This window comes from Triturus cristatus, chromosome 1_2 (assembly GCF_964204655.1).
Source record: "Triturus cristatus chromosome 1_2, aTriCri1.1, whole genome shotgun sequence".
Classification (NCBI taxonomy): Eukaryota; Metazoa; Chordata; class Amphibia; order Caudata; family Salamandridae; genus Triturus; species Triturus cristatus.
The window spans coordinates 666,812,806-666,839,396 of NC_140580.1; the positions used below are offsets into that span (position 1 = coordinate 666,812,806).

General features: G+C 41.9%; 1 protein-coding gene across 2 annotated transcripts in view; it reads right to left on the reverse strand.

Annotated features, from left to right (window-relative positions):
• The window catches only part of CDHR1 (cadherin related family member 1), a 428,602-nt gene that overhangs the window by 33,727 nt on the left and 368,284 nt on the right, over window positions 1-26,591 (reverse strand). For both annotated transcript variants that reach the window (XM_085608499.1, XM_085608507.1), the window contains exons 15-16: window positions 9,407-9,635; window positions 724-978 (exon numbers count right to left, since the gene is read on the reverse strand). In XM_085608499.1, coding sequence (XP_085464625.1) covers window positions 724-978; window positions 9,407-9,635 — 484 coding nt within the window. The remainder of the gene's footprint in view (window positions 1-723; window positions 979-9,406; window positions 9,636-26,591) is intronic.

Consider the following 26,591-nt stretch of genomic DNA (forward strand, 5'->3'; position numbering starts at 1 on the left):
AAAGCAGTGGTGCACTGGCTCCCACTGCAGCACACTCAAGCAATGAAAGCAATTGGCTCACTCCACAGACCTTGAACCAACCCCTACACCGATTTCCCACCTGCTCCAAGCAGGTGGCAAATGACTGCTGATTTAGGCCTGTTATTTCTCTCAGAAGGGGGAAATTCATAGGAATGTACACCTGGAATTTCCAGGTCCATCTGTTATTCCCCATTTGGGGAGAAATACCTTGTAATCTCTGAATTTAGATTTGGGGATACTAGTCAGAACTGGACATTACAGACATCGGTTGTCCTTTCTTCTGAATATGGGGAACTCGTTATGAATCCCATAGTAATCATCTTTTGGGGAAAATCATGTTCTGTTGTAGCCAATGAATGAGTGAAGTAAAAAAGAAATACGGTAATAAAAGAATGCTGAAACATGTGATAGTATAAATATGCAAATGAGAGGATAAAATGAGAGCTGCAGATCAGAAATTCAAATGATAAAACCCATAAACGAACATTTCAATTATTAAAAAAATCTGGAAGGATTCAAAGAAAAAGGACAGGGTGACAGGACATGCTTTCTTTTTTGAGTTTTAGATGCCAATGGATACCCTAACTATACCCGTTATCTCTGCATGAAACTGGAAAAATTCTCGAGACCTGTTAAGGCAAGTGAATTAAAAACCATCATCACAAAAGGTTCAGAAAGATGATGGCTTTCATGTTGCCTTACCTCCTCTGTAACGTCGATTTTTACTACTGCAGTGGTGCTGAAGGAGGGCGACCCACGGTCTTTGGCCTGCACAACCACGGACCACTTGCAGTCCTTTTTGCTTGTGATGTTCTGGATGATGTCCAAGGATTTAATGTAGGATTTGAGTTTGATTTCTCCCGTGCTTGGATCAATATCAAACACATTGTCTGGATCTGCCTGCATGATGGCGTAGTCAACAATATTGTTCGGCTCTTCTGCATCCTGATCAGTGGCCTGAACATGAAACATGTAACAGGTCATATTTTGGGAGGTAAATACATATAAGGTCAAGAACTACTGCAGCATTTTTGTATGATTAGAGGATAGTAAAACAGAAATACACTCGAGGACAGTACAAAGATAGCAAGGTAGACACCAAGCTGTTTACAAAATGAGACTATGGGGTTGCTCTCATGTCAGAAGGTTCATTTAATAAGAACATTATTTGGGGTTCTTGGAGGATCCTGAGCTGCTGATTCCTGAACAATGCTAGCAATAGCTGCCAAGAGGCTATTGTCCTGTGTGATATCTTCAACAATTCTGCATGTTTAGCCTGCAACAGATTGCATTTTGGTACATGTAGTTTTATTTCAACATTGACAATCCTAACATGCAATGTTCTACAGGCTGTAAAGGCAGGATCAGTAGATGTCATTATGCAAAGCAGTGGACCATTTGTCAGCTATGTAGTGTATTTTAACAAGAAGGGGAATAATATTTGGTCTAAAGTACCCCCCAGATGCAGAATATTGTAAGTCACCTAGGAGTTATGTGACCAATAAAGGCCTTGTGTCTCTACATGGTCATGGAACTCCTTGGTGACCTGCACTACACCATACACCATACAACATAAGGATGGTGTACAGAAGGGGTTACTTCATCGCATGTATTTTATACATTTCAATGTTCATATCACATTTTTTAGCCAAAGAGGAAGAAGACATGTCGCTAATTCTCCCTCAGTGAACTTGCGGCAACCAAGTTTAACACATAAGGCAAACAATTGGTAAAACTTTAATTTTTGGTTACCAAGCATCAGTTTTCTCTGTGCAGCCTGAAGGGTGGACAGAAAAAAGGCTCCTGTATGAGCAAACACACCCTAAATGTCCCTTTCTTCCTAATATCATTGACATCATCCCTAAACTCCCCTAAACACTGGAAATTTAGTTTGCCTAAGCTACATTCTAAGCTAATTCTAAGGTATATTACACGCTAATTTCTGGATTGAGAAAATAATCAGTGATCGCGGTATGAGAGAACCATGATATATTCCAGATTATCTCTCCAGAAGAAGAATGCTATAGAAGATATTAAGGTAAAGGTCAGGGACTAGCAAGAGAATCATTTACAAGTGTTTTTTAAAAACTAGCTGTTCAAACAGTGTCAGTAAGAGATAAATCAGATCAAGCATTAGCAAATAGTATAACACACTTAACCCTAAAAAAGAGGTGCACGCGGACAAATTGAGTTAATCATTATAATTACATTTGTGAGATTATGGGGTACACATCAGCAGAATTCCAATGGTGCATTAACCTTGCCAACACAGTTTCAATCTCCAAACAAGAATACAAAGATCAATGTCCACAAAAGTCCTCTCGTTTAGAATCAATATCATAACACCATGAAGATCAACAAAAAGAATGGTGAAGGTCCTGAAGATTCAAGCAGGAAGGGATGGACTTGTCATTGGTGTTTCGGTTTCAAATGTCACTAGTCCAAGAGACCATCCTCACGACAATCATAGCAAATAGGAATTACAGAGATTAACCCTCATGAATTTGAATAATCAGTTACAAAAGCTCACTGACACAAATGAAATGCAGGATGCAGGCTATACCTAGACATTAATCAGGTAGCAGCTTAGGAAATGGTCCAGTATTGAACAACCGGCATTTGAAATTGGGCACAACTGGCATCAATCAGTGAGTGAAAAGTCTTACAGGCCAGAGCAGCGAGTTTGTGTTGGCATTAGTACTCTGTGCACTTTACCAATGATACGAGTGCTAAAGTGCTTATGATCTCTTCCTTAAACATGGTAAAATTGGCCTACACCTCATTGGTACATTTAATTTACTGATATATCCCTAGTATATGGTACCACATGTACCCAAGACCTGTGGAATAAATGTAACTAGATGGAAGCAGCACTCATTGTACCACCAACTAGAGCAGCCTTGTAAAAATGTATCAGGTCTACTACTACAGCATGTAGTGCAGTTTTAAACTGCCATTGCGACCTGGAAAAATAAACCTTTTGCCAGGCATAAAACCTCCTTTTTAATACTTATAAGTCACCACTAAGCTAAGCCCTAATTACTCATAGGGCAGGGTGCATGGTATTTAAAAATTAGGACATTTTGGTTCAAGTTTTACATGTCTGGCAGTGAAAAACTCCTCTTTTTTCTCTGTTGCAAGGAAACCTCTTCAATACACTAACACTGGGTTGCCTTATTACACATAAAAAATGGTAACTTCAGCTTAGCTTGGGAGAAGATAAAAATTATGTTTACACTCAAATGAATTGTAAATCAAAATTCTCTTTAATGATAAAGTTGGATTTTAAGTCACAATTTTGAAAATGCCAATTTTAGTAGGTCACCACAAATGTGGGTCTTGTACAGTGGGTGGCCAGACAATTGAAGGTTCAGTTTGTCAGAAGAAACAGATCCAATGGAAATACATGGTAGAATTCTCAAACTGCAGATTCAAAAAATGTGATATTTGCGATCATCTGACCGTGTGACAAAATATACATTGGAAAAACCAACCAGGAAATAAAGCAAGGAATAGTCCAGCACAAATTGCACATAAGGACTAAAACTGTCTCAACTCCCTTAGTTAACCACTGTATCAGCAAAGGACACACAGAGAATGACTTAAATGGAGAATCCTGAGCGTGATCAAGTCCAATCTAAGCGGTGGCAATTTGGAGGCAAGTTTAATGCAAAAAAGAAGCATACTTAATTTTGAAATTTAATACGGTGCTTTGGGGCCTCAACGAAATGTCTGGCCTAAACTGACTTTAAATAGTCAATTTTTATCCATCAAATCATAGATGCTGCAATCCTTTACAATTTTTGAACAAATACCTAGGGGCGATTGCATCTGCCTGACTCCGTCTCGTAAACAGGACCGACTGACCTCTGGTCGGAGGTCCCGACCGCCTGATTTGAATGCGACTGAACACTGTTCGGTTGCAGTGACATTTTTCTAGAAGAACATGTGTTGTGGCCGTATACCGGCTGTAGTACATGCTCTCATAGGAAAATAGGAGGTGGTGCTAATCCCTGCACCCCATGGCAGGCACCTAAAGGTACATGCCACAGAGTGCAGGAACTAACAGGGGGGCTTCCCTTCCCAGTAAATCTCACAGAGGGGGTATCCCTTTGCCCTGAAGAAAGTCCAGGACCTATATGGCTACCCAGGACTGAAACATGACCCACAACCAGAGGCCGTGCAGACAAGGGGGACCTGCTAGGGCCTCCAAACATGCTTTCTGACAGGGTTTCCATGTAAGGAAGGCCAGCATGGTAACCCTGTCAGAATCCTGGCATTGTAATCCCAAAGGTGGCGATACAACCCTTTGGGATTGTGGTCTGGCCTCCGACTGGCTGACAGGCTCCTTGAGCCCATCGGAAGCCAGCCTCAATGACCGGCAGGTTTCAATTCTGACTGGCTGATTCATAATTAGCCGGTCAGAATTGAAACTGACGATGGCAGTCCCCCATAGTATTAGGTTCCTTAGTCTGTCCAGTTCACCAATTTAGTACAAATACCAGCATGCAATGGATGGCCACTGCTGTGCTCCATTGCAATGCCTAGATTAAACACTTCAGTTGACAAGCAACTAGTTCAGCCTGTACTCTGGTGAGAGCCAGGATTGCTGCCACATGCTTTTAGAATGAACTTCAAATAAGTAAGCTCCCCTTTTAAATGTGTAAATCTTTCCATTCTTAAGAAGGTTTTTCTTTTTCTTAGTGAGGGAAGTGTTTGTAATTGAAAGGCAACTGGCTGTGTCTGCCAGCACATATTCAGAAGTTAAATGTTTCCACTTGCAATGTGCAACATTGTTGCGTGTTAGAGTTAACACGTGGTGAGGCCCCAGATGATTAATCAGAGGCATTACAGGCACACACAGCCACAGTGTTTCACCTCCAGTGCATCCTGCCAGAAGGATTCGAATTCAGAACTCTATTTAACCCCTTCAGCGCGGCGCGGATTTCCGCGCCACGCTGAAGGTTCCGTGCGCGGGCGGGGCCATGACGGAACGGTTCCGTCATGCGCACAGCCCAACCGACGTGCATGACGGAACCGTTCCGTCATGCGCGTCGAAGGGGTTAAAAAGAGCAGAGTGAAAAGTTGTATTCCTGTTAATTATGCTACAGGATACATTTAGGTTCTGGAGCACCTGGCATTTAAAATTCACTTTAGATAAATGACTGTGCCTAACGTTTCAAGTAACATTTAAATCTTCTTGTTGAAGGTCCGTTTCTTTTAGTAAACTTCATTGTCAACAAGTGTGCAACATGTCAGGCGACTATAAAAATCGTTCTGTTCAAGTAAAACATTTGTCCAGTAAGCTTCACAGCTAAAACACTTCAGTTTCTACACATGCTGAGTAGCAGACAAATAAACCTCGAAGCTGTGCGCGTGAAGGACAATCAAATTAATTTCACAACAGCACACAAGTTCAGGAGTCACCAGGTACCTGCTTGAGTGATGCTGTGGGGCTCAAGGAGTTCTTAATTAAAAGGAGTGATAATTCCATCACCTAAAATATTGTACATATTGCTATCCCACAGATCCCAGCCAGTCAGGGTCCCCTACAAACCACAAGAGGTTCGAAATGAGTCGACGGATACCCTTGGGGAGTCCCTTTAAATTGCATCATCTGTCCAGTGGGCAATCTCAATGAACTTTCACTGATCCCACTATAACCAATCAACTTTGGAACCCCCAGAGATGTTAGCAAATAGAGGTTCTTGTTAGACAGAATGACGGAGATGGTCACCATTGTTCAATGACAAAATGTATTGACTGGCATTCTTTAATGCACTAATATGTTCCTTTAAAGCACATTCAGATTTACTGTTTCATACATATTCATTTTTGTATTTGCGCCACGGCTCAATTCCGAGCAGCCTTGTCTAGGGCTGTGGGGTAAATCATGTATTTGGAAAATATTTAAGTGGTCCCTTTTCATGACATGTTGAAAATCTACCATATATGTTGAACTGTTAATGAAACATATGTGATTTAATTCACGTGCCAAGATGAATCAATTTTCTTGTCCTTGATTCCAAAAAGAAGAGGGTCAAAAAATTACAGCTAGATCCGGTTTGTGTTCAGACTTTGAGAAGGTTGGCATTTTCCTGCCCAAACCAACTGTACCTCTCTGTCAGTGTCCTAGGTCACATGACTGTTATTGACTCTGCTGTTGTGGGTTATGTATTGCTTCCAAAAAGTGAGACAAAGCAAGCCCAGGTGTGAGGGGAGAGGGTCTTCATGACAGGATGGATGGGAAGAAGCTGGCCCCTGCCCTAATTACACTTCAAATGGCCCTGCCTGTAGCACACACAAAGGGACCTGACACTAGGCCTGCCCTTGCCTTTGTCACCCTGGTCAGTTAAGAGCCAGGACCAGGGGAAGAACAGACCAGAATCAGTTTTGGGGGTAGGTCAGGGAATATCTCCACAAAAAAGGCTGGAACCTGGCGTTAAAGTGGGACATTCAGAACCTCTAATCAGAACCCCCTTGGACCGATGGAAGATTCAGAAAAAGGACTGCTCTGCTGTCTGAGGAAGAAGGAGTGGCCTGCCGACTGAAGAAGGAAGATTGGACCGGCTTGCCTTTAACCCAGGCTACCCTGAGTGACTCCAATGGTCAGTTGACTGACCTCTTTGGTGAACCACAGAGACACAACAAGATTCTAGAAGCTTGCCCTGCAATTGCCCATCTAACCAGCACCAACTGAACCTGCCTGGACCTGCCTAAGCCCTGCTGCTGGCCACTTCTGGAGTGAATTCTGATCCCCAAGAGGGGGTCCCAAGGTCTGTACCCTTGGCTAGCATCAGTGAGAACTGCTTCTGAAGAAAAGATTAGTGTATACAAGTTTTGGGTTCTTCATGACCTTAACCCCTTCCATGCTCATGACGGAACGGTTCCGTCATGAGCGTCGGTTGAGCTGTGCTCATGACGGAACCGTTCCGTCATGAGCCCGCCCGCGCAAGAAACGGTCAGCACCGCGGCGGAATTTGCGCCGCATGGAAGGGGTTAAAACAATCACTTTGTGCTGAGAATCTAATGTCCGATGAGGAGCAACCAGATGACCGCAAGTATCGCTTTGTGCTGCTTAGCACTATTTTTACCTAATTTAACAAATCACATCTCTGGTACTACAAGATACAGCCCATTCCTGTCCATTTCCCCTGCACTGGCGCACAGTGGGCTGCCATGTGCCAATGCAGGCAATCTTGCGCCATGGTTCCAGGGTGTTAGCATTGTATGTGTGATTGTTTTTGTACAGGAAGGGACACCTTCCTGCACAAAAACAATCAGAAGAGAGATTTTTTCTATTTCTATGAGTGTTGCAGAATGTAGCACACATAGAAAAAGAAAAAACTAGGAGAAATAAAGGTATTTCTCTTCATTGTACCCCCCTTACGCCTCCCCTGGGGAGGCGTAGGTATCTGATGCATTCCCAGGTTTACAAAGCTGGGAACACACACAGAAGCAACCATGGAATGCCCCTTTGATGCAGAGTAATGCGAGAAAAGAGGCTATATTTGCAAGGCCATGAAAAGACATGCAGGGTGACTTTACGTGGCCTTGCAAATATGGGCAGGCACACTGTGCTGCAGATGTGTCAAATAAGGTGACGCACTGGTGGAACAATGGGCTTGTAAGTAAGACCCTAAGTCAATAGTGCCTAAATGTTATCTAGTGTTCACTGCCGGAACTATAAAGAAGGGGTTGTTCTATGACAAGCTGATATGATCCATTAATGGGACTTTGGCCTGCTGTAATAAACCACTAGTTAGGACTTATGGCAGACTTTTGAATGCAAGAGTATCAAATCTTTCTAACTATGTTTTTAGTTTCTGCTATGTTATATAGAATATATTGATGCCAGAACGCACTTCGGAAAAGATGGCAAAAGAGCAAACATTTTTACAGTTCCAAATTATTCAAGTGAAGAAACTCACAAGTGTTTTTTGGTTCAATCGTTGTAAGCCAATATATACATTCGGGGCGTATTTATAAAAATAATGGTGCAGCGCAGCCCCAGCTCACTGGGAGAGGGCAGGAAAGTGCCGTATTTATGCAGTACAGTGCCTTCCTGTCCTTTCCCCAAGCACCGTTTTAGCAGCCTAGCCTCCTTTGCATGCAGGTTTGTTTTTGTGCAAGAACTGATGCCTTTCTGCACAAAACAATCGAAAGAGAAAAAAACAAAGAGAAATTAAAATATTTCTCCACGTAAGATTGTACAAATGCGTCAGTAATGATGGGAGTTGCGTGGAAAAACCCACTAAAATGCCATTGGAATGCCTTCATTGGGCAGAGTAAGACAAAGTAACGATTTAGAGGCTTGCATCACTCATTTACTACTTTGCGTGGTGCAAAAGTGACGCAAGCAGCTCATAAATATGCCCCTAAGGATATTCTTTTGCAGGCACTCACAATGACGTAAGTGGGACAACAGTATATTGTTCAGGTGGCACGCACTCCGTAATTGTAACGTAAAGTACAACTGTGAGAATCTGCATGTTCTCTCTAAATCACAGCTGAGATCACTTCTTTCTCCCAGGTGATAAATTTTGATATACTCTATGTTTACTCAAGTTACATATGTGAATATGGCGATATTGCTCAATGTCAGTAAAGTGTTGTTTTGTATTCTGCTACAGTCAGCCCTAATCACCTCTACGCTACCCAAATTTGGGGCAAGCACTGGCAAAGCCAATAGTCCTGCATTGAATGTGCATGCATGCGCAAATGCTATTTCAATGCATGCCCACATTAATGCCAGACCTATTGACTTTCAACAGGTGGAAATGTGCACGCAAATGCAAAATTATTTGCCAAGTGGATTCACACACCTGGTAAAACTCCTATGGATACGGGCCATCACCATATATATAGACGCCACATGCCATTTTCTTTGTCCACAGATGACTATTTAGAGACCAGAAATGGTGAATCCAAAGTTGAATCCACATTCATAAAACCAGAAAAATGAACTTCACCCACAGATAAGTACTATTAAAAGGATTTTTTGATTTGGAGCTGGATTTGTATTTCCAGCCAATCTTGAGATGAATATCTTTCAACTAATGCAACCATCTTATATTTGCTGTTTGTTGTTGAATCACCACCAGTTTTGTGTTGTGATAGGAACATTTCTTATTCCAACCTGATAGGGAATGGAGAGAAAATGTATTGAGCTTGGCATATGTCACACCTTGCTATAATTCTATCTTATAAAATAGTCCAGTTTACACGCCGTGATTCATTACTTTCCTTATTTTACCACTAACCTGATGGTTTACTGCTAATTATTGTGGCTTTCTTGAATGATCCCATAGTTAAAATGCAAGTTAAGCAGATACATAACATTTTGCTGATGGTCAAAAAAATAATGTTTCCTAGCAGGGCTTACCTCTATCCTGACTGGTGAACCAATGATGAGGGTCTTCTCTTGGATATTCTCAATGAACTCTGGGTAGTGGTCATTGACATCTAGGACTGTTACAAACACCTCGGCCAAACTGTGCTTTCCCTCTGCATCCTCGGCCTTTACATAGAAGTTGTATTTGCAGCTGATTTCTGCATCTAACGTAGCCCAAGGTTGTGTGTAGATAATCCCAGTTGATGGGTGAATAAGAAATCTGCAACGTAAGTACATGAAACATCAAAACAATCAGCAGTCATTAGTGTGACAGAATTCTGCTAGTATTAAATATACATAGGAGGTCATTCAGAGTTTGACAGGATCAGAGAACTGCAATAAGTCAGAGGTTCACCTGCTCAACTAATATTGTGGTCCCCCCATTTATTTAGAAGAGGGGAGCTGCCAGGGTTCTCTCGGACAAGACTTAGTTTGCTATGCTGTCAGAAACTTCTTCCCCAATGCCCATCAGCCACAGAAATGTGGTACCTATTTAAAGCACATCTTCCCACACAAATGTCCGCTACAAGTGGCCACCATGAGACGTATGACAGACCTGGGCAGGAAAATCAATGATGGATGCTACACACATGAAACATCTCCTGGCACTGGAACATTGAACTTTTGTAGTTCAGAAACAAACTCCCACTTTGCAGGTTTATGAACTACAAAAAAGGGCAAAAGCCTGCCATTACATGGTGGACAGAAGGCATTATGCTGCTTAGCCAGCAGGTGTCTTACATTTTGGCAGGTGGTCCTTCGAGGTGCATCTCTGCTGAACCTCGAGATGGCGAGCTGTCTGTCTGCCCTGAATGTGCTCCACAGGGTTAGTGTTCTTCACAGTTGTGCGTTTGCTTTATTTTTTCTATTTGTTTGCTTTCTTTTTTCTATTAGTGCATGTGATCACTTTTGAGGTAATTTAAGGCTTCCTGATGCAATGGAAGCTGATAAGAAGGAGGTCAAAGAACACTCAAATTGTCCAATCTTCAGTCAAGTGTACAAAAGTTTAAGTTAGAGAAAAACCTTGTTCACATTTAATTTTCCAGTAGACCATTTCTGAACTGAAGCATGTGCATGCCCCCTTATTTTACCTTACTTTCCCATACTGACTTACTTGGTGTTTCTTTACTGTGCAGAAGAAGCACATCCTGAGTTCCTAGACAGGTGTGCCAATTAACGGTTGCACACCATCAGAGCATTAGGCTGTGTTAATGATTAGGACTGCTGCTTACCCTTAGTGTAAGTGTTTTTTTACACACATGCAAACACTCGGGAGCACCTAAGAAGGAGTTTTACAGAAAAACAGGAGAAAATAATATCCAAGTTGGCTTTCATTGAAGTTGAGAAAAGTAAACAGCACCTGTTTCTGTCTTAAATAATTTGAAATCTCCCATCTAAATCATGAGTATTGACCAGCACGTGTGTAAGTAGTGCCTGAGTACATAATATGCGGAGAATCCGTGGTTTTGATTTCCCCCACATCTATGTAACTTCTAAGTGTATAGGGTGTTCCATAAGGACTAGTGGTTATCAGAATTCTGTCTTCTATTTCCCTGCCTCTTCTCCTGTGTTGCTCTACCTGCTCCATGCACAAAACAATTTAATGCCAAGTATATGTGTCTGGTTGGAAATTATATAAACTTTAATGGAGCATGGAATAGCCTTTCTGCTTAAATTGTTGGATGAAGAAATTCTTGCACAACCGCCTATGGCCTTAGTGAAGCAACGCCTAAACAAAAGACCATGGCCAAGTGCATGGTCAAAGCTTCATGTCTACATAAAGAGAAGGGCTGCCTGTTCATCCCTCACATACTGTGTTCTTCTGTGCCTAAGTAGCCAGGGCTCAGCAACAAACCATGTTTAAATTGTTGGGATCTGGATTCATTCTATACATTGAGATTGACAGAGAGGATAGATTATGCATCGTGTGTGGAAACCCTGCCTCTGTTCTTCGGCTTGTGGCTCCAAGATCCCGCTGAACAATAGGTTGTTGAGGACCTTCAGCCACAAATGAAGATAGATGAATGCTGCCAAATCCACCTGAAGATTCCAATAAGCCTGGTGAGCAAAACTTGGCAGTCCAGTGAATAACAGAACAGCCACAAAAACAAGTGGGGCAGAGAGAGAAAAGAACCATTTGAGCTATTCATTCAATCACAGTTCTCTCCCCATTCAGCATCACAGAGAAGTATAATGGGGTCCCTTTCCCCAGGTGGTGCTCAAGGTCGTGAATAGGATCGACATTCACCTGCATTGAACCTGTGTCAGTATTTACTGCCCAGTAATACAGGTGGGAAGTGTTTGACTGATCCATAAAACTGACTTCTGACAGTCGTCTGCTCTGAACCGCAATAGCAGCCTAAGTCACTCTTTTTATATATAAAGGACGACCATCCGGACAATAAAATTTTTATAAAACTCAACTGTAACAGGTATGGCCTTATGAGAAGCCAGATGCTGCACTTTGGGTTAATCGAATAAGCGGTACCTTTGGCCCTCTCACACTGAATCGCCAGCATAAGCTTATAATACAGAATACAAGTAGACTCTTATTCAGAATAATTATCACAATTGAACTAGCATGAGTTATTGAGCTTTTTTTAAATCTTAACCTAAATAAAGTCTTGCCTCTTTTTCTAGAAAAAAATAATACTGCGTGTACTTTATATTTATTATGAGTACAGGTGCTAGCCAACCCTAAAACATTCTACACTACACCAGACCTCTATCGGTAAGGAACGTCATTTCAGCCTTGCTACCCATTGAAAGTCAAAGCATAAACAAGAAATACTTAGCAATTCAGTGAGTTCCAAGTAGAATATGGCTTCTGTGATTTGAGGGACAGAGGCATTCCTTCTCACAAGGATTGAATAATTGTCCTTTGTTCCACAGGTCCTGGAGAATGAACCTTACAGTCAAGTTCCCAATTCAAAAACAAACTAAAGTGTGGAAGTTAAAAAGTATGCCCACCAATTTCTCCTGAGGATTTTACTAGCTATTTTTCTTGTCTGCTTCCAATGGGTGGAGGAGGGGAACACCTGACCAAGCTATGGCCAAGCACCTTGGAAGCTAGTCTGGCCGCTACTAATAATTTGGCATGGTAGCCCTATTAGTACTCAATATATTCAAAGACAAAATTCATAAAAAGAAAAGATGGAAATTGCAGTGCTGTTTACTGCTTTTGCAGTGTTTGGAATCTCCAATTCTTAGAAGAAATTACATTTGTCATGTGAACTATAAAAATGGGCACCTCATTGTATCCACAAAATATTATAACAATAGTGTGAGGAAAGTGGTTTATTATATGGTGCGTTTATGAGACTTAACCTTGTAATAAACTCACTACCTGTATTGGGTCCAATCAGATTTGTTTGAAAAACCTTAGCTCAACCCGGGGTGACTATGGTGCTGAGCAGTCAGGCTTTATCAAAGAAAGATGTGTAAAACATTAAGAAGTACCAACATAGTCGAATAAGAAGGAAACAAAACTCAGTTACAATCCAACACCAATTTATAAAAAATAGGTTGTATTTTCATCTTTACAATGACACCTCAACAACAAAAATCCACTGGAGAGTTACGCAGATATGAATTTTTAAAAGAACAATAAATAACTGCTTTTTCATTCTACGCAATAAATCATTGTTATAGACCACGCTCACGATCAAACTTTGCAAACTCTGGGAAACTTTTATGAAGTTGTAAACTTATTACACTTGGCCGCTTGGGTGACCAACTTTTACAGGAAGTGAGTGACAGGGGGCCAAAGAGGCTTCGCTGAACAATTGCCTCACTGTCAAAGCAGTCTCCAGTCCAGTTTGAGGTTCTATGGGCAAGCCGGTTTGGATTGTAATGGAGTGGTCCTGATGCAGGAGATGCAAGATGCTGAAGAGGCTGAAGCATGCTGAGGATGCTGACCTAGTGATAGAGGTCTTCCTGGGGCTACTCCTCTGTTACGGTCATTGTGGGGTAACTTTGGCCACAGGAGTCAATGTCCCACAAAGTCCAGTTTAGTCCTGTTGCTATTAGTCTTCTGGTCTCCTGTTACAGCAAAATCAGTGGTTCCCTCTAACTGGTGGTAACTTCCATCTTGGGTGACCAAACGGCAGCCTGATGATTCTATGGGCTACCAGGTCCCCTCCGGCAAAGTGACGACTTCCTGTGAGGTGTGGCATATAGCTACTAAAAGATGCATTTTTATATTCTGAGTTCAGGCATACTAAACTCCATCTTTCCATCGTGTCCCAATGCGAAGTTATACTTATAAGATGTTATAAGTAAAATTCTGGTCTATCCTATGGGACAGATAGCCTTTCAATAATGAAACACAAAATACACTGTAGCTCACTATCAGGATATATCACACACATCAGTACATGGCCTACCTTTCACATACACTGCACCCTACCTTAGGGGTGGCTTACATGTAATAAAAGGGAAGTTAGGGCCTGGCAACTGGGTGCAGTTACCAGGTCTACATGGCAGCAGAGACAGCGGTCAGACACTGCAGTGGCAGGTCTGAGACCCCTTTGAAAGGCACCCCAACATGCTTTATACTTCTTAATACACCAAAACCACCACCTCACCCTACATCACCTCTGCCCAACATCACCACCTACACAATATGGCACCATATGGCAAAAATACCATATTTATTTTTCCACTGAAGTAGGAAAGGAGGAATGTAAAAGTAAAATGTGTTAACAGATATGGGTAAAAGAGAGGAACCGGTATTGAAAAGGAAATTATGAAAAGTGATAGTTCAAATCTTTTTTAAGTAGAAAAATCTACATTTATAATTCAAATATCAATAATGAATATTCAAATGGAGATTAAGTGCAGAAGAATATGGAGCCTATTCAAAAACTACAGTTTGTAGAATGTTTTGTATTACTATATTTGTACTACAAATTTGAAACAAAATACTATTCACAAACTACATGTGGAGTCCTGCACTTCTGTCTGTTCTATCATTTTCTGTGCTGATATCCCTCCCTCAACTGTGGAGTCTCTGCATTCTTAGGTGTATGCTCTGGTTGTAAATATGGGAGGGAAAAGGTGGAGTTACTAGAAAATGAGGAATATATATGACTAAAAGGGAGGGGTGCAGGGAGGAGTAAGAAGGGGTTATGGGTGAGCTAGGATATGGTCTATGGAGAGTGGTGCACCCACTCACATAAAAGTAAGCCCACTCCTTTTCAAAAACGGCACCTCTATAGTTACTACTGCCAAAAAAGCATTGGCAAAGCCAGTAGGTCATGCCTCTGAGAGCTGCTGGCTTTGTCAATGTTTTTTTGCCATGTTGTATAGCAGCACAGATGTTTTCCAGTGTGGCTAAAACCAGTGTTAACAAGCACTATGATGCAACCTGGGCTAATGCCCTTTTTAAAGTGCATTAGCATTGGATGAATCATAGACCTTTTTTATTATTATTAATTTTAGCCATGCTACACAGCATCCACGCTGCTATACATCATGGCTACAAATCATTGCCAAAGTATGTAATGCCCATACTGTACAGCATGACTAAAAGGCAGTGGTAGAGCCAATAGTCTCAAAGGCAAGACATATTGGCTCGGCATAACACACCTATGATTCTGAGCAAATCGGTTAATCTCCGCATGCGTGAAAAAGAAGAAAATATGACAAATATGGGCAAAGAATCCTATCATATACAGGAAGCAATTGAGCCCATGTCCATGTCTTAGTGAAAATACATTTAGAAGCCGATAATATCTATTGTCATAACAAACATCCATTTCAAAGGAGAAAAGGGCTCCTCTAAAGTATATGTGGCCATGGAAACATAGCTACATATGGTAGAGGTGCGATCAGAGGAAGGACAGAAATAAAGCTGAAGTAATCAGTACTTGGTCCATGCTCCGACCGAAAGAAGAGGAATTGAAGCCAGCACAAACTGGTCAATTAGAATGAAGCAACTAAGCATGACAATGAAGCCAACAAATGTTAATCAGTGAGTGGGCTGCAAGCCCCTTGTATGCAATATCTCTCGCAAGCAAAAGCGCAAGCAGTGCATGCTTGTGCTCAGGTGAGACCTTAAAAGGACCCAAAACACTCGTCAATGTACTGCAGCTCAGAGCTGGAGTAAGTCCAGCACCACACATAACCACTCACAGGTACTGCAACACTTCCATAGATAATAATGAAGGAAGGGACTTAAATTAATAACCTATAGGAAATTATGTCAAATTAAATTCAATGATTTAATATTGTTAAAAGTATAGGTAATTTTCATTTAATGTAAAGAATTATCCAAAAAGATGATTTTAATATATTTTAATAACCTTTTTAAAATTCAAAAATAAGGTACCAACAATGTTATGAAAATCTAATTAATGTATATTTAACTAACTCTATGTAACTCTTTTAATGATTATTAATAAGAATTAATATTAATATAAATAATTTGTGTTTTTTTATTTCAGTTTGGATATTTTTTATTTTGTAATTCTGAAAAAGTAAATTCACTTTAATTTATTTGAAATAATTACATTTAAAATAAGTTATCATTGTTGTATTTTTTTTAATTTTGTTCTGCATTTAAAATACAAATATAACATTACTTTATAATAATAATTGATATAAAATATGTTTATTAATTTCTTTTTAGTTCAATAAACTATTTTACTTTTCCCTATACTAACAATGCACTGTGAGACTGAAATACTCCTTAATGGGACAAACACAAGAATAGTAACGAAAGCCATTTATTACTCATGTACTCAATGTATACTGAAATAAATTGGCCTGGCAAACAAACATGTAAACTGTCTGTAGCTGAGACCTACAATATAATGGAAAATAAATTGAACAATATAACCATACTCAAAATGCCATTGGCTTAATGAACAGCCCACCCAAGTAATGACAAATCATGAAAAACACATGAACACTAGTGGCTGGAATGGGTTGACCCAAAGCCCACTCTTTCTAGCTGCTACTATTGACAGGTATTGATAACATGATGACTCTAAATTGTTTTGAAGTCGTAGCAATTTTGACCCTTTAGAAAAGGTTTAGCCAAACCCATCTTTTTCCGTTTATGTATTCACTTTCCACTGATAGCATTCCAGAGTTTGAAAACATACATAAACTACGCATACTTTTTATATAGTCTCCAGTGCTTAAATGAAAAATATGTGGTGCTCCTCTGTTTGTGCTGCTGTACTTGCACTTGTGGTTTGGATCACCTTGACAGGAAGAAGGTGTGTTAAAAGCTAGCTTCTTTGCTAAAACTGGCTCCACATTTGAAGTTGATTGAGAGTTTAACAGTGATGCCTGAATAATGATACATCTAAAGAGATCTGGCAGACAATCAAAGAAATACTCTTTTTATTCAGACTATGCATGGAGAATCTTACAGAGGTTGTGACAAAAGTTCACATTTCTCCCTTGATTTGTGACACATGAACATTTCGGCCTTACCACATGTGGGTTTTACTGCTTTTTAGATCTCACGACAGCAGGCCATCAGAGATAATCTTAGAATTCATACAAATGCTGTCAAAATAATGTGAGAGCAATAAAGGATGCATCTAACGTCAACACTTCACACTAAATCTAGAGCTATGTCAAGTTTTTCGTGCACGCTTCATGTGATTCTTGTGAACACTATGAATAAAACAAGTAGTAGGCAAAATTTCAGCATATTGTTTTTCACAATGAAAAGGAGACTTTGCAAGTGCAACCCTTTAAATTTGTTTTGATAGAGAAACAAAAATGGCTGACATTCATCCAGTTTCAAAGTCTGGGAAAACGCTTTTAAAGTTAACTAGCAAGTGATAGAAATCATCAAATTTTTGTCATGGTTCGCAAATGTTTGCAGGTCTTGCTTTGCTACCTTTAGAATTCTGTTTATTTTACCACTGCTAAACAGTGCTACAGTGCCTCTGCTTACCCTCTACAAAATGTGCTGTAAATTGCAACTCCCTATTTAGCCTATATAAAGTTTGCAGTAAGTACACCCTTGACATCGGACTTAAATGTCAAATGCAAGCTGGTGTGTATTTACACTACTCACGTATATGACAAAAATATGTCTGCCAGGAGCACCACATTTCTCTTGCAGGACTGCACATAAAATAGACTGCAGTGACACATGCCAGGGAGAAATGCCATTGCTGTGCATGAAATTAAACCTTTTTACCTCCATTTAGGACAAGGCTAGAAAAATGCTTCACAGTTATTCAATGCTTCATTTCTAAAACCTGACTTAGTGGTGAAATCAGATTTTCATCACTTAAACAGAAAACGTAAATTTCTAAAAATGCACTTTGGGCTGTTTGAGCCAAAACTGCCTTAAAACCAATTCTGCCAATCCACGCCCTTCCAGAGCCGGAATATACATCCTTGCCTGAGAGAGTTAATAACCCTGATTTAGAGACCTATGGACTGCCTTTGAGCGCAGGAATGGCCAATGGGTGATTAAGTGCTGACCACTTAGAATGGATTTGCTATATGGGAGTAGAGAGGAGCAGTTAGCAAGAAAAGGGGATGTGTTAGCACTACCACTTTTGATTTGGAGATGACAGGAAGGGGTCTTATTCATCCCCATGACTGTCATTGACAGTTAGGCCTCAGCCATAGTAGAAAGAGAAACAGCTCTGACCGTGTCAGGTAGGTGAGTAACCACACATCTGAGGACAAGCCTGCCTCGTGGCAGCTGGACCCACCATCTTGAAATGGGGCCTCCTCGGTAAATTATAGAATTCCTCCCATCCCTGGCTACTGCACAAGATCAACCTCACACTGTCACCGCCACCAAAGGCAATTCCTGGACTGACAAGCAACTCTATATGAAGAAGACAGCCCTGCTAGAAAAAGAACCTTGAGTTCGGAATCCTGACTCCAGGTTGCTCCGGTAGAAAGAATACTCACACAAGGAATCATGCTGGCTTCCAGGGACAGGTTTATGTAGATGGTCTCCTGTTTACGTGGTTGAGGGACACAAAAAACAGAAGGACTCCCAACTGTACGAGGGCCCAGCTGACTAAAGAGGACTAGACCCCGCAGGAGACTTGGATGGAGAGAGACCTTGTGACTGAAAACTGCCCCGATGAGCTAGGGCTACAGGTTTTCCCAGCTGTTGGAGACTAAGGGCCTGATTTAAATATTGGTGAAAGGGTTACTCGGTCACATCGGGGACAGATATCCCATCTGCTAAAATCTAAATCCCAGACGATATAATGGGATTTAGATTTTTGCAGACACAGATATTTGTTGAGACGGAGTAACCCATCAACCAATATCGAAATAAGGCCCTAAGTCTGAAGGTAAAGCCTCTAAGAAGGAGAGCCCTGTTGGTGTATTGCACCTCTGCTCCATTGCAGTCAGACTGATATTGCTCCTAGGTCTATTGTTTTTCTATACTACTTGACTTTCACTTGCCCCTTTTTGCCTCAAACTAAAAATTTAGAGCTTTGGTTCCCCATAAACCATTTTAAAGATATTGCTATTGTTTAGCTGAATACATTTTTCTTTGGTTTTCTAAATGTTGTTGGGAATTGTATTGTGCTGTGTTCTTTACTTTACTATTGTTCGTTCTGCATGACCTTAGCACACACTTCTATGGGGATTGTCTGCTGCTTGTGCCAAGCATATCAGGAGATGAGCAGAGATCCACGAAGGAGTGTTTTTTGACCTAACCAGGGTGGATTTACTGAGTTTATAGGGAGCCCCTTCCCAAATTAACAACTTAATTTCTGATAGTGAAAAAACAACATCTTCCTTTTTAGCACCATCTAGCACTCACAAAGAAAAATTGAAACTCACTAGGAATTTTTGCCAGTTTTGAGGAAAAACTAAGTGAGTAAGTAGACAGTAGAAAATCAGGACACTCCATGAAGTAAGACCAGGTCAGTGATTGGGAGCAATGAAAGATTTTATGTGTCTAATAATAAACACCTGCACCCCTAAATCAGTCCTTTATTTTGCATTGTTTATTGGACAATTGAGAGTTAGAACTGTCTATTTCAATTAGGGTTGTATACATATTGATAATAGGCTGAAGTGAATTGATTTATCATATACATATTCAACTATGACATTGATAGATGGATTGAAGTGAATTATTCTTATATATGGGGGCTACTAAATGCTTCAGTTATGTTTTGCATACAATTCTAAAATTGCCCTTATTTAATAAATGGGGTACCAGTGTGGATTTGTGGGCATTGCCATGAGGTACAAAGGCTAGAAGGCAAGTTTTGGCGGCCTCCGTTGCAGGTCTAAACCTCCAAGCCAGTGGTCGCACTGAGACCTTTATTAATAAAGGCAAATTTGATCCAAAGTATTTTGCCAATTACAATTATTTGATTTTGGTTACTCTAGGACAGCTACTTCATATCATTATCTAAAATGTTTTTACTGAATCGTTTCTTAGCCTAAATATCCCTTTTTGAGATTTAAGACCTGACTTCCTTGGACTGGTTTTCCCCCTACCTTTTGCCTTCAATCTTTCTCTTTGCTGAATTTCTTTTTGCTGGCTTTAAAATTCTGGGCACTTTACCACTGTTAACCAGTGCTAAAGTGCTTGTGTTCTCTTCTTAAAGCATGGTAGAATTGGCTTATGCCCAGGGCCTGTAAATGAAATGGTACCGTGGGCCTCCAGCACTGATTGGCACACCCTATTAAGTAGCACTTTCAACATGTCTTAGGCCTGCAATTGCAGCTTGTGTGTGCAGTTTTTCAATAGTAATTTTGACCTGGCAAAATAAACCTTTTGCCAGGCTCAAACCTTCCCTTTTAGTACATATAAGTGACCCAAAGGGTGGACTCTGGACAGAAGAGCAGTAAGAAACCGACGCATCACCATTCCTGCGTGTCAGGAACCGACGCATCACCTTCCCTGCCACACTTTCGTTGTATATCGTTACGCATCCAAAGGTACATTGACTCAAAGTGTCGAATTTTAACATCTAATGAGAACTAAGCTAATTCGACCATTTTTAAGTACAGTATTGAGGATTTTTGTCATTTATGGTCTTGTGTTAAATCTATATAAAGAATACTTATTTTTGATATAAAACTTGTGTGGTGTCCATCTGTAGTGTTGTCACTGGATTACTGTATGTATTCACAAATGCTTTACACACTGCCTCTGAGATAAGCCTGTCTGCTTGTGCCAAGCTACCAAGGGGGTGAGCAGGGGTTATTTTAGGAGTGTACCCCCTTACCCTGACTAGATGCAAGGGTCCCTATTTGTCAAAGGTACCTACCTCTGTCAACTAGAGACCCCCAAATCTAACATTGATGGTCAGCGGTGAGGATTCTGTACTTGCATTTGTGACTCATGTACATTGATTGGTGAACACTACTAGTGAGTGCAGACCAAAACGCGACCACATACTTTTGGTAGATTTCTTTTTCCTGGGATTTTCTATTTTTGCCAAGTTTAACCACCATGGAGAAAGCAGCATCCATAGCATCTGTTGATTGGGATTGGGAAGAGGAGAAACTGGAATGCTACAATGTGAGACAGCTGAAGCACTTCTGCTAGAAATTTAAAGTTGTAATTACCGGGTTCACCAAGAAGGATGAGTTCAACAAGGCGCTGAGGGCCTGGGTAGAAGCAAGAAAGACCCCTGAGAATGAGGAAGGGGATGAGAATGCAGATGGGCAGCTGGAGGGGCCACTGGGTTCAAGGAGAAGGAGATCAATTTCCCCAGCAGGTAGCAGTGTTTCTGCCAAAAGCCTGTCCCCAGAGGAGCTGTAGGACAGGGAGAGAAAAAGGATGCATGAGTTGGAGCTGGCCAAAATGAATGGGCAATTGGAAATTAGGAAATTGGCCATGGAAGAGAAGAGAATGCAGTTGGATCATGAGAAAAGTTTGAGGGAGTTGGATTTGAAAGCTAGGAGCTTAGAGATTACTCCCTCTGGTGGCAACACACCGTCAATGCCTGTTGAATCTAGGGTGTATATTCCTAAGGATGTGGTCAGAGAGTTTTATAAAAATGATGACATTGGGCAGTGGTTCAATGCCTATGAGGTAGCCATGTCTTCCCACCGGGTCCCTGAGAAGGATTGGGGAGCGGGCTTGTGGGGGCGGTTCCTTAGTGAGGGGCGGGATACACTGTTAGACTTGCCTTCTGATGTCCATAATTCTTATAGCCACTTGCAGAATGCATTGATGTCCAGGTATGGTTTGACTCCTGAATTGTATAGACAGAGGTTCAGAGGTTGCAAGAAGATAGAGAGCAGTACCTGGGTGGAATATGTCACTTTTTCCTGCAGAGCATTGGATGGTTGGATGAAGGGTAGCAAAGTTGAGGATTTTCAGGGGCTCTTTGATTTAATAGCTTGGGATCACTTGTCAAGTAATTGTTTTCCAGAGCTATGCCAACACCTGATTGATAGCAGGCTGACTAACCCTAGGAAGCTTGCTGAGGAGGCGGACCGCAGGGTGAGCACCCCGGTCCACAAGGGTCACATGGGAGATTGCGCCAAGAGCGGACCGGTTCCCAGCAGAAGAGTGGGGCGGACAAGGGTAAACAGAGGAAGTTCCAAAGAAGGCCCCAAAAGTAGTCCCCAAGGGAACCCAGGGAAAGGTTTCCAGCCTCCCCCCCAGAAACCGTCAGGGGCCCCGACAGGTCCACCTGTTCAAGGGGGACCCATGAAGTGCTACAAGTGTGGATACCAGGGTCATAAGGTGAATGATCCCAGGTTCCGCTAGTTTGGAAAGACAGCACCCCCTGGTGCAGCCCCCCAGCAGATGGCTAGTGTAGCCATGGGTGAGGAGATGGGTGCCCAAGGTGGGTGGGGTCCCACAGAGATGTCCCTTGTCTCTTTAGGAGACTGTGAGGTGGTCCCCAGGACCCAACTGCCTGACAACACTAAGAAGTACAGGCAGTGGGTGACCATCAATGGCCATAGAGTGGTGGCTCTTACAGATACAGGAGCCAGTGTGACAGCTGTCAAGTGTCACCTGGTGTCTCAAGAGCAGGTTGTCCCCAAAGCATTTTACCCGGTTGTTGCCGCTGACAACACAGAGAGCCACTGCAAGGTGGCTCAGGTTCCCTTTGAGTGTGGGGGGGGGGTCTATGGTACTCTTCAGGTAGCTGTGAGGCCCGCCATGCCTGTTGACTGTTTGTTAGGAAACGATCCGGAGAGCTCACCTTGGGCGAAGGTGGAGCGAAGTGCTCATTTGGAGATGTTGGGTCTGCCTGACTGGGTGTGTGTAACCACAAAGTCCATGGCAGCTAGTAAGGGTGCTCAAGAGGACCTTGAGCCTGAGAGGGGTGCCCATGTACATGCCTTGGAGAGAGTAGGCAGGGGGCACGGGAAACTGGCCCCCAGAGTTCCCATGGTCCAGGAGGAGGCAGACCCTCAGGGGGATGCCCTGGAGCCTACAGGGGAACAGGTAGCTGAACTGGGGGCCTGCCTGAGCTGACACATTAGCAGCAAGAAGGAGGACACTCCAGGTAAGAGTTCTGCAAGTAGCAGAAAGAATGCCCTTCTCTTGTGGGTCTGCGGCAGCAGGCTGCAGGCGAGGCAGCAGGTGATCAGTTTGGGTCACATTGGGTCTACTGGGAGAATGGTCTCCTGTATAGTGAGCCTAAGGTTGCTGAGCCTGGGTCAGCCCATGTGTGGGTGGTACCCCAGCGCTTCAGAGCCTTCCTACTGGGGCTGGCTCATGATGTGCCATTGGTAGGACATTTGGGGGCAGGACAAGACCTTTGAGAGGCTTGTCACCCACTTTTATTGGCCCCAAATGCGCAGGAGTTCAGACACTCACTGCAGGACATGTCAGACTTTCCAGGCAAGTGGGAAGAGTGGGAGGAAGCAAAAGGCTCCTCTCTAGCCATTCCCTGTCATCAGCACCTCCTTTGAATGGGTTGGTATTGACATTGTGGGGCCACTGGACCCCAAGACAGCCATGAGCAACAGGTTCATCCTGGTGTTGGTGGACCATGCCACCCGGTACCCGGAAGCCATACCTCTGAGGACAGTGACGGCCCCCGTGGTGGGACGAGCACTGATGGGAATTTTATCATGAGTAGGATTTCCTAGAGAGGTAGTGTCTGACCTGGGGACCAACTTAATTTTCAAGTATATGAAGTTCCTGTGGCAGGAGTGTGGGGTAACCTACAAGTTTACCACTCCTTACCACCCCCAAGGAAATGGGTTGGTTGAAAGGTTCAACCAAACCCTGAAAGGCATGATTATGGGTCTTGAGGAACCTATGAGGCGTGAGTGGGATGTCCTCTTACCATGCCTACTCTTTGCATACCGTGAGGTGCCACAGAAATCTCTAGGGTTCAGTCCCTTTGAGTTTCTCCATTGTCACCCAGTGAGACTGCTGGAGCAGAGTTTTCTGTTGAAAATTTATTGGGTTTTTAAGCTCCGGTTTGTTTTATGTTGTGAATTAAAAATATTAATTTGTAACGTTAATTATTTGTTTTGTGTGAAAATTATGATTAACCAATACGAACTAACAAGAGAAAACTATACGTGGGAATGCATACGTGTTGCTTAATAATAATGTGCAGGTTTTATTAAATGAATGTTGCTAAGTGTTGTTTGTTTTAAAGCATAAAACGCTTTTGAAATAACGTGTACTAATGCTTAAATGTGTTGCAAAGGCTAGATAATTACATACACATAAGGGTATTAGTGGGGTTAACACTGTTTAATCACTATGCTGTGGTAACGTTGTTTTTGTCTCTTTTAATTAAGATGGTCTGTTTTGGCCTATCGTAAAATGGCTGTCGTTTAAAGCCTACATTTGAGTGATGAAATTTTGATGAGAAGGCCTTGCTGAACATGGTCGAGAGTCACCTGACCACAGCCTTCGCCTGGTTTAAAAGTTTTCCGTGAGGACAGCAGTTCTGGGCGTTAGTCCAAGTCCTTGGGCAAGGATACAGTACAATGAACATTGTCCAGTTTGTGGTGACTCTGCTAGAGATATCAAGGAAGAGCGGCTTCGAAAGAAACATTTGTAAATTTGAGTTCCTTCTTCCGTTTTTATTTTTGTGATTTTTCTGAGCGGAGATTTTCCAAATGTAGCGATGCTACATCCTTTCCTGCTCGCTCTGCTCAGCGGCTCAACGGAAATCAAGAACATTTTATGTTGCTATTATTTTGTAATTTTGATTATAAATATACTAGACTAGAGAGGGTTCGTGGTCATTGCATTTGGATTTTTGAGGCCACTTCTTTCCGAACTTGCGTTGGTGAGGATCGATGCTGTGAGGACGGCGACTTGGGAGACTTCTACTAAGAGACCTGTCCTGACCCATTTATGACATTTAGCTAGAATAGGTAACTATGAGAATAATGATTTATTTTGATTACATTTCTAATTGAACTAATTTTTGATAAAGAATCATAATTTTAAATACAGTGTTGGTGATTATTTCTTGTAAATTATTGAGTACTCCATTGTGATTATTGTTGTTTAAATCATGACTCAAGACAGTGTCAATTAGGTCTTATTGACCTTGTTGTAGATGCAGGGTGTTTAGGAGGTTTCCTCTCTCATGGTTGGTACTTATAGAGTAATCTGAGTGTATGTTAATGAAATGGGCCCAAGTGTATGGTGAGTGTATGTGTGTATATCTGTGAAATTACTCTATCCATGGAAGTAGGGAGAATTTATATGCCCTGATCTGCACCAATTTCCTGGTAGCAGAATTTGATGGTTTTGATGATTGTCTTGATCTGATTAGATTGCTTGTACATTGGCTTTTTGATTTATTGATTATTGATTGATGTTGGTATATGTACTAATACTATATGTTGGAGTCGTCGTGTTGAGTTTTATGTAGTGCTTCTGGAATTTGGGAGCTGGTAGCAGTTCCGTAGTAGGGCAGAGGGAAGTATATGCTGCTCTCGGGAAAGACGGGATTGTTGGAATTACCTGTACGTATGCAGGAAAAACGTGTGACAATTGAAGTTGCGCGTCACATTGTCTGGGTTCGGAATCAGTGACATCGTCGTGTGTTACTATTAGGGATATATTTCTAGTATAAAAGGAGTGTGAATGGTAGCGAAGGTTATCTGTGAAACTCTGGTCTTAAGTCCCAGGGATCCGTAAGGTTTGCCGTTAAAGCTTATCACGGGAGGAGTAATAGGTATTCTCTGAGCTTGTCTGAAGGACTGGGCAGAGGTAAATAAATGCTGCTTGGTTAACGTGTGTTATAATTCTGTAGTGGGACAGACTGTTCGCTGTTCTCGGGAAAAGCAAGATTCTGTGTGCATGTACTACATTATCTTGTATGAAAGTGCGTGAATGTATGAGCATTGAGTTGATTGTAAGACTCTTTGGAGCAGTCCAGGAGGAAGCAGTTACTGGATGCATGTTAGAAGGGCAGAGTAGAAGAATGTGCTACTGTGTCAACAAGAGTAATAATTCCGTAGTTGAACAGAAGTGAGTGCTGTTTCAGGGAAGAGACGGGATTCTTGTGAAAAAGATTTCTTTACTATTCTATGGTTAGCGAAGCAGACAATGGAGATGTTTATATGTTGTAACTAATAGATATTGTAAAATTTGACACGAAGTCTACTGAGAAGATTTTGTAAAGGAGGGGTAGACGAGTGACAGGAGACAGGAGCAGGAGCGACTGCAGCGACTGCTGACGTCATACAGACCGCGCTCTGATTGGGTAGTGGATCAGAACAGTGCTCGCGCTGGGATTGGTGTGTTGGTGTGAGCCGCGCAAGGATTGGAAGGGGTACAAGGTGACGTAGACGCTCCAGGATTGGTGCGTTGGTGTGAGTCGCGCTGTTATTGGATAAAATATTGTACTGTACAGTTGTATTACGAAAGGGATTAGAAAGTTTTGGTAAACGCAGAAATGTATTACCAAGAAGAGAAAAAGAAGAAATCCTTGTTCGGAAAAATGAAGAGATGGTTTGACAAGGATAAATATGTTAAAACAAGAGAAGGTGAATTGTTACCTCCAACGAAAACGCCTGCATCCTTTATGGTTGCGAGATATGGGTATCATACCTGTATATGGTTGGAGAATTGGGCTAGATATACTAAGGAAGATGGTGTCTTAGCTTTCCCAGAACATGGTTCATTTAATCTGGCCGTGTTGAGAAATTTGCGAGAGAAAATGATGAGCCTAGAGCCTAGACCAAGGCCGACACAGTTTGAGGCTATAGTGGAATGGGAAGAGGAAGTACATGAGCGAGAAAAGCAGAGGTCTGGAGG